The sequence below is a fragment of the Hippocampus zosterae genome, chromosome 16 (genome assembly GCF_025434085.1).
Source record: "Hippocampus zosterae strain Florida chromosome 16, ASM2543408v3, whole genome shotgun sequence".
Classification (NCBI taxonomy): domain Eukaryota; kingdom Metazoa; phylum Chordata; class Actinopteri; order Syngnathiformes; family Syngnathidae; genus Hippocampus; species Hippocampus zosterae.
The window spans coordinates 8,338,596-8,347,196 of record NC_067466.1 but is presented as its reverse complement, the minus strand read 5'-3'; the positions used below and the strand labels follow the sequence as shown (position 1 = coordinate 8,347,196).

At 41.8% G+C, this 8,601-nt stretch overlaps 1 protein-coding gene across 1 annotated transcript; it reads right to left on the bottom strand.

The window, feature by feature from the left end:
- Positions 1-648: 648 nt before the first annotated feature.
- On the bottom strand, positions 649-8,130 carry ca4a (carbonic anhydrase IV a). Its single transcript, XM_052047958.1, has 8 exons — positions 7,974-8,130; positions 4,537-4,581; positions 4,282-4,446; positions 4,058-4,203; positions 3,020-3,112; positions 2,861-2,927; positions 2,626-2,789; positions 649-2,143 (listed from the first exon to the last, which is right to left on the bottom strand). The coding sequence occupies exons 1-8, from the start codon at positions 8,083-8,085 to the stop codon at positions 1,964-1,966; spliced, it is 972 nt and encodes a 323-aa protein (XP_051903918.1). The 5' UTR covers positions 8,086-8,130; the 3' UTR covers positions 649-1,963.
- Between the last annotated feature and the right edge of the window lie 471 nt (positions 8,131-8,601).

Sequence of the window (8,601 nt, the reverse complement as noted above, 5' to 3'; positions counted from 1 at the left end):
TGCTTTTCTTGACATTCGTTTCCTCTCTTCGTGTTCGCCGCTCATGGAGAAATTGAGCTACGGTGGTGAGGGCAATCCACTTTTTTTCTTGATAATCTCATTACAGCAACAGCCTGTCAATTATAACATTCAGAACAAGAGAGGTACTCGAAATTTGTTTCAACACTTTTTGTTTGGAGTCTTGTAGGGGAAAAACTCCTTTAACAACCGATGGTGCTAAATTAGTAGTGACTAACAGTAATGTAACGATGACTGAAGCATGAAGAGAATTGTTCATGAAACACGAACTTTCTGTTATTAACACCACTAAAAGGCGGGGCTTAACCGATACATGGGGGCCGAGGGAGGATTTTTAGAATATCAAATTCGCGAGGGGCTCAGCTGGGACAGTTGGGAGTTTTATGACAGGGTTGTAATTTACTTGCATATCGGAGTTAAAAATTAAAAAAGGAAAAGTGTGTTGACCATTATGAAAGTTGTGCTTATTATTATCCTGATTTTTTTAAACATAAAAATGAGGTCAGACTTACATTTATTTTATTTGACAACTGTACAACAGCACAGTTTAGTAAATAAAGTGGTTCTCTTTTTGGCTACCAATAGGTCAATTTCTTTTATGAGAAATAATTTGCACCGACAAAGAGGCTGTTCATTAAAAAGGCATATATTTATTGTTGAACATTAACAAATACTTTAGATCACCAATGAAATGTTTCACAAGTTCACATCCTCAAACGCGTACGACCCGATATATATGACTGTTTGCAAGACATAAATAATACCAAAATGCATTTCATATCAATAGACACATTCAGTGCATAAAATACATGTGAATCATGTGCATTAGAACGGCTTAGAAATATAAGTTAATGCATCACGAAACTATGGAAAAAAATATATACAGCTTCGTTGGTCATCACAACAAATGTGGCTGGCAGATGGCACTCATCTCCCATCAGAACGCATAAGCGGCCCCGCAGGATGATCACAGAGGAGTCCGTAGGGTGTAATTCAGTCAGTAGCACTCAATGCAGCAGACCCAGTAACAGTCCGAAATGAGAGGAGGGACGCTTGAGGAGTGTGCGTCTGAATTTAAATTGTGCTTCCTCAAACGGCAATCATGAAGATGTGCTGACCCACGGAAATTTCGGCTGTGGGCAATGCAGGAATATAATGAATTTGATTTTGCTGCCCGCTTCTATGAGTCGCTCCTTTTATCCCCGTCCGACAGTCCCTCCATCTTCCCATCATAACATTTAAGGTGTCACAGTAGGCCTCAGATTGTGGGACGTGATCCCCCAGCATGGGCTCAGAATCACAAAAAATAGTGAAGATTGTCAACACCTGCCTGTCGCTCCACCTGCCTGGACTTTGAGATGAGGTTAAAAAAAAGAAAGAACAACGGCCACATACTGATTTGACCGCTGGCTCGGACACTGAGCTTGTTTGTCTGACTCACTTGTGCTATTAATAGCGCTGTTCAGTTCTAATGTGCCATTGAGAAAGAACGAGGCATCACGTGCCCCGTTCACAAGATCGGAGCCACTCACACTGATATGAGCAGAGACTAAATAGGCTTGACATTGTTCAAGGTGGCCGAACCAAAGTGCATGAGGATGTGTTTGTGGGAGTCGTTTTGATGATGCTGTGAAATATCAGGGCAGGGGTCTGACTGCACTGGCCACTGAGTACTCCATGGCACATTCGTAAGGCGGACGTATGACCTACTGATTCACTCTGCATGCATGCATGCATGCATGCATATTGACCCTTATACACCTCCAAGGTGTCCTCCTAACACCTTTATCATCCGTGTCATAAGGGGGGGTGGGTCCCCTAGGTGAGTCATGCATGCACTACGACGTGTGTAACCATTTTGTAGACCATGTGGCGATGGTGTCGCAAAACTAAGACTGATGTTTAATGTTCATGAGTGTCGCAGTGCAGCAGAGGCGCCTTGCTCTTAATAGAGCCGGGACAGTCCCAAGGCCGTAGCCAGGGCAGCTATGAGGAGGTTGGAGCTGACCAAGAGCACTGCACCTCCAGATCGATACACCTGGCGGCCATTCAGGGGCTGCACTGGCCTGAAGGTTCCCACCATTGGTTTCCCGTCGCGGAACTTGAGCTCCGAAAAAGCCCGCAGCTGAAGGAAAAAGAAAAAAACACATCAAAAGTCTCAGACGAAGATAGCGCATCAATATTTCTTTAAAGTGTATCACAATGTGCTTTTTAGATCACAATGTATTATTGGATTTGAAAATATTTTTTAAATGTTTATCGTGGGGTTCCACAGGGCTCTGTGCTTGGACAACTAGTATTCACATTGTTCCCGTATATCATATTATATTATGTTATATACACAGAGATTCATTATCCATGTGCGTTTGTGTATATTGTACATGTTTTTATGAGTTGCATGTTTTTATCAGTGTAACCTCACGAGACAGAAACAATTACTCAAGCAGACATGAAAAGCGGGTCATCTAATGCTGACTCTCTGCGGACTGAAGACAGTTATGTTTTATCAGCAAAATCATTTCACTCCCACATTAATCTGCCCCCCACACCCCTCCCCCCACACACACATTTGTGTTCTGCTTGTTATTTCTTTTCACACATCCTAACCTGTTCAAAGCTCAATGGGATGGAGTTCTCGAACAAGGTCCAAACCACAGCCTCGATGCAGCCCGGTGTGGTCAGAGATCCCCGATAGCGGTAAAACGAGGTCAGGTTGTGCTCAGGTGGAATCAGCTGCGCCAAGGAGGTAGGAGGCAGGGAGGTATTGGCGTCTGGGGAAAAAAAGAACATGAGGACTATGGCAAAGTGTTTAAGCTTAACTTCCTTTCATTGGAGTACCTACTTGCGTTTTTGATGGCTCGCAGAGCACTGATGAAGGAATCATACTTTCGGTTTGCACTGTTGGACACCTTGAAAATGGGAAATAGCAGATTTCATCTTGGCTGAATTTCTACTTTACTGACTTTGTGATTTTGAAAAAGCATGAGATTCAAATTATTACCTCATAGAAAAAACCCAGAACTGCGACTCCTTCTGGATCTGCCAGTGCGGTTATCAGATCCGTGTAGTGATGCTTCATGTGCACTATATGCAGCTGCATGACAAAAGTCAGAATGTGACGAAAAAACTGTCGCAGCTTTATCAGTCTGAAGAATTTCAAAATTAGGTGGACAAAAAGTTGCAGTCGAACAAAAGCTTCGACAATCTAAGACTGACTTATCAAACACCTGTCATGGCTGCTCGAACAAATCTGTAAAATTGGCTATTGACTGAGGTGGTTGTGACCAGCTCGATGTAATTCTCCCTTATTTGGATCAAATAATAATTTTAACTTCTCTTAAATAACTGTCCTTTTGCGTAAACATTTCAGAATCATTTGGTAAGTACATTTGAACAGAATATCATTTTGGCAATTGTGGATGTTACCATTACTCACTTACTTTAGTGGAAGGGAATATGATTGCGCAGTCAAGGCACTTTGAATGTTTTAGCTTTAATACCTATGCTACAAATTTTTAAATAGTTTCTCACAGTGATTTCAAGAAATAAAGAAAAAGAAGAAATACTCTTTATGTGGGGGCATATGAACACAAATGCAATTCACGATGACATAGGGATTTTTTTTCTCTGAACAAAAATAAAAGATGGCAGCATTTTCTCTTGCAAATGTAAATTTACTAAACGGCGATGCTCCTGTATGCCTAATTTGCATTATAACCGCCGCCAGACTGAGTCTCTTCAGCCGTGAGTTGACAAGTAATCGCTCAAGTCCAGCTGGCTGAGCAAATGAACATATCTCAAAAACTCGAGTAAAGAGATTGAAGGACACATCAAACTATCTTTGATTAAATTTGCTGTTGACCAGTAAGTGATATTGAGTACAAGATTTGGAAACTAAACTCAAACAATAATCCCGACCCATTAGAAATTTTTGCAAACACAGCTAACATGGTTAAAAAAAAGAATAGACGACGATGAAAAGAGGTGTACACAAATGGCCAGCACAGAGCCTTTTTTTTAAAAATGATTGGTAAGGTACCTCCATGGGGTACTGCTCCCCGTCAATGGTATGTTCAGAACCAGGCCCGCCGTTGATGCCCCAATGCAGGTGGAACTGGACGGCTTTGTAGGTGCTTGGCAGTCCTCCTCCCGAGATGGTGCTGACGTGAGGAACTCCAACTTGAACTAGAGAAGACAAACGCGTCAGCACCGCATCCTGACTTCGACCCCCACCTCCCCCCCTTCCACTGACTCGACACTCACCTGAGTGCCCGTTATTCTTGATGGTGCCTCGAAAGCTCTGCTGGTAGTTTGTGAACTCAAACGGAGTCAGACGTTCGTCTTTCAGGGTCTTTCTGGTGACGACGTTGATGGGGGATTGGGATTTTCCAGCGCAGTCACTGTTTGCGTGGTTCCACTTGTCTGGCCCTGAAAGGCAAAGGCACTTCAAAGCTGATGAAAAGCTCTCAGTTTGGCGTTTTCTTAAATGACAAGAAAAGTGATTGAAATCAAGTTTACCATTGCATTCTTGCGCGCAGGTGAACTGGGACTGATAACACCAGTCTGAAAGAGAAAGTGAAAACAAAATATGATGTGGACAGTTCATTATTTTAAGACACTTAATCTGTCAAGTGCTCATCTATATTTAACTCCGTTCTTATAACCAACCATACAAATGCCAAACACACCGGATCCGTTATTATATTCTCAAATATCTTTCCTTCCTATCAGAAATAAACACAGAATCTCTTACATGAGTGGGGACACGCTCTCACATGGTTTGTTGGTGAAGTTTATTAATATTTTACAATTGGAGTGCACGTTGCCTTCCCATATACTCTGAGATAAATAGCTGCCGCTATCTGAGCAATCAAATATTTATATATATTAAAAAAAACACACATGCCATTGAAAAAAAAATTGCAGGAGGCACTCCTGGTCTGTTATTAGAATTGTATGAAGCATTGGAGAAGGAAGTCATTGCCATGTCGACCTTTTCCTCTCGCGCAGGCACAATAATGGTTGCTAAAAAAACAAACTCCCGAAAGCACTTGTGCAGTGGCAGGCATTGTGATTCATGTCAAACCTATCAAGTTCCTGGTTGTGATCTTATCCACTCGAAATGATTGGAGCTTGTTTATTTTACTAATATGGCAAAGACAGCAAGTGTTTATTGTACGTTTTATTTTGGATTGTACTATTACAATACAGTTTATTTTATTTTGAATTACATTGGTCCACGGCAAATTTCAATCCGAGATGGCTTTGTGTCCCTAAACATATTTTTGACTCGCATTTCAAATAAATAATGAATAACGCGATGTTCCCCTGGAACATCGCGTTTAGGCTTTTTTTTCTTTTTTTTTTTAGATAAATAGACCAACGTATACAAATGAGATTTTTAAAAAAGAAGTCATTTTTGATAATACGTGTTTCAAGTATAAAAGAACCACTTTTATCTTGTGTAAAAGTGGTTCTTTTACACAAGATAAAACCACTATCTTTTTTTACACAAGATAAAACCACTATCTTGTGGTTAAAACCACTAGTCCCTTTAAGCAAACAAAAAAAGAATGTAATGTACCTGTGGAGTCACATATTTGCGAATCTCCACCCCCTCCCTTACTCCCCTCATCGTATTATTATTACTTTGGATGTTTCATGGTTTTATGTGATTCCCCTTTTTCATGGAAAAAGTGTGAATGTTTATCATTGTTTATTGTAGAATTCATTGGGTTTGTTTAAAAAAAAAAGTTGTCCAGTTCCCCATCCCCTGATCTATGTACAAAGATTCCCTTATCCATTTTATTCACTTGAATGGGGGTAAACATGTGTGTGGCTCCGAATGAGGCAGTTCAGTTCTACAACCCCAATAAATGACATGTTTTGAACAAACTTTCCAACAATCCATCCATTTTCAACACCGCTTATCCTGAACAGAGTCGTGGAAATGGGGTAGGGGGTTCGCTGGAGCTTATCCCACCTGATTTTGGGCGGAGGACAGACGGCACTGTGAACTGGTAGCCATGTCAGTCGAACAGCCATTCACACCATCACAGAGTGTGAACCACCTAGTTTATCACTACACCATCACCGACACCGAGCTAACTTTACTTTTGTAAATGCAGTGGTTACTATACTTTACTACAATCAAGCTCAGCGCATTGTGCGTGTTCTATAAAAAGTGACTTCCAACAGTTATTTGAGTCCAGCCAATCAAATCACTGTCCGCACAGTTGTCGGCCAATGAGAGGACGTTACGAATGTGCCGGGCGTCTGGTCGAAGAACAACATCAACACATTGTCATTGTAGCTGCGAGGAAACTTGGAGGGGTGGAAAACCGACAAAAGGAACACGGCAGGAAGAGCAAACATTTAATTAAGCCAGCCCCCCCAACACTGCCACCCCTTTTTGTGCGTGTAATTAAAACATCGCATGGGGGGGAAAAAAACATCAACACACTACTTCCGGTCCCCTGCGGTCTCACGTCGCGTTGGGGAAACGTCAGACGGCAGACATGGAGACTGAATTGCTGAATTGTCCCATCCACCACACGAACTATACGTTTTCTCACGGAGCATCTAACCAAGATCAACTGCATTGGCGTTGCCGACTCACTTTATTTACACAAAATAAACGAAACACGTGCCGGAGCCCCTCCCCCTTCTTTTTTTCCCACCCACCCGAACGAGGAGGGCAATTCACCATTGCGCTCTCAATCATGGAAATAATCGTTTAACCACTAAATGATCGATTACAATAACAGCGACAAACAATATATATTCATAGATAAATAAATGCGAAAGTCATTCGGAGCATCAAACCGTATGCCCAATCATGAGTTTTTAGAATATTGCGTTTTTGTCCGGGTTTGAACACAATGTAACAGAATATTCGTTATTCATTTGTATAATTGCTCGTATTAGATTAACTGAAACACTTGTAGGATTGGCACTCGAAAGAGGCACATAGTAACCAAAATTTGGGTCATTCGTACGCCATTGCAAATTACAATAAACGTGCGTGTTGTGGAGAATAGCTATAACACCGCAATAGTAAAACAATGTTATTGCTGAATGCAGTTAAAACGTTAAGACCAACTCCATGCATTTGGATTTCAAATTTAAAATAATAAATAGCGCATTTATGGCGCATTTACGGCGAACTGAGTTGATAAAATATTAAGTTCTAACTTTTTTTTTTGCCCCCGATCAAACGACCAGATTACACTTCGTACATTAGAACTGGAGTACCAAAGTAAATGGACTTTGGTGGAAAGCACCCCCGTGAGAAGGTTCTGCCGCAGAAAGGGAGCACACGTCATTGGCTCATGCGCAGGTGCACCATCGAAAGAGAGAGAGAGAAAAAAAAGAGCGCGCGTCGAGCGAGAGTGAGGAGAGAATCTGAGGACCAATTCCCCCCTCATTGGGTGTCTGGACCGGCTCGGTCCAGGGTATGAGAAAAGGACAGGGATATGATGAGACACGCAGCTGGTCAGCGCGTGTCAAGCACGGACAATACAGAGATGGACGGCACAGGTGCGGTGGGCACAAGATGGGCTCGCCCCTGTAGGGGGGAACTCATTCATTTATGTGGTCCTTTCCTCTATTGGTTTACTGTCATTAAAAAAAAGACAAAGAAAAAAAGTGATTCATGCACTAAATTTATTTTCATTCCGTTTTAAAAAAAAGATATTGATTTCACAAAACGTTGGATCTGTTGATACATTATATTTTTGGATTACATATGCTCCCAGTCAGCATTAATGACGCTGTAAATCATATGCAATTTAAATATATATATATGAAGAGAACTCACACATAAAAAGAAACCTATTAAAAGGGTTATACTGTATTCAACAAATGGAAAAAATAAAATCAGGTAAACTGGCAATGAATAAACAAGCCCAAATAAACACATGATTGCCATGAATGGGGCATGCAGGTTCGCTCACCAGCAGCACCGCTGCAGAGGCTCCAGGAGGATGCCAGGAGGACGGCCACCAAGGTGAGATGCTGCATGTTGGCGGAGGTGAAGGCAACGCAATGACTCGTTCGTGGTCGCATCGTTGCAGGGGGGTCTTATACTTATCCATCAGCATGCCACGCAGGAAATGGAGAGGTTGGCCCCGCCCTCTTCGACAGGCATCTTCCTTCCCATCAATGAACAACTCGGTGAGATTGTCGTTAAGTGAAGCAATTAAGCTGCTGATAAGTGAGGTGTGGAGTTAATAACCAATACGGCTATATTATGGTTTCACAATGACTTCAAATAAAACTCAAGACCAATTAATTTATGACAATGACGACAGCTACCGAGGGTGCCCTCATCGTGAATTATTAATCCAATTTAATGAGTGCAGTGGAAAAGTTCTGATTCAGGAAGGATAATGTACTGTATACTTAAAAAGCTGGGTTCATGCCGGTTATGTTTAAAGTTCTGTGTGTGTATAAAGGCTTTCGTGCGGGGGAGATATTACAATACTATACATAATTGCGTATCGCAGGGAGGGAGCCCTTCCTTTGTAACATTCTTGGTCGTACAGAATGACTTTGCCACTTTGTGGACAGCGTGGACATGAC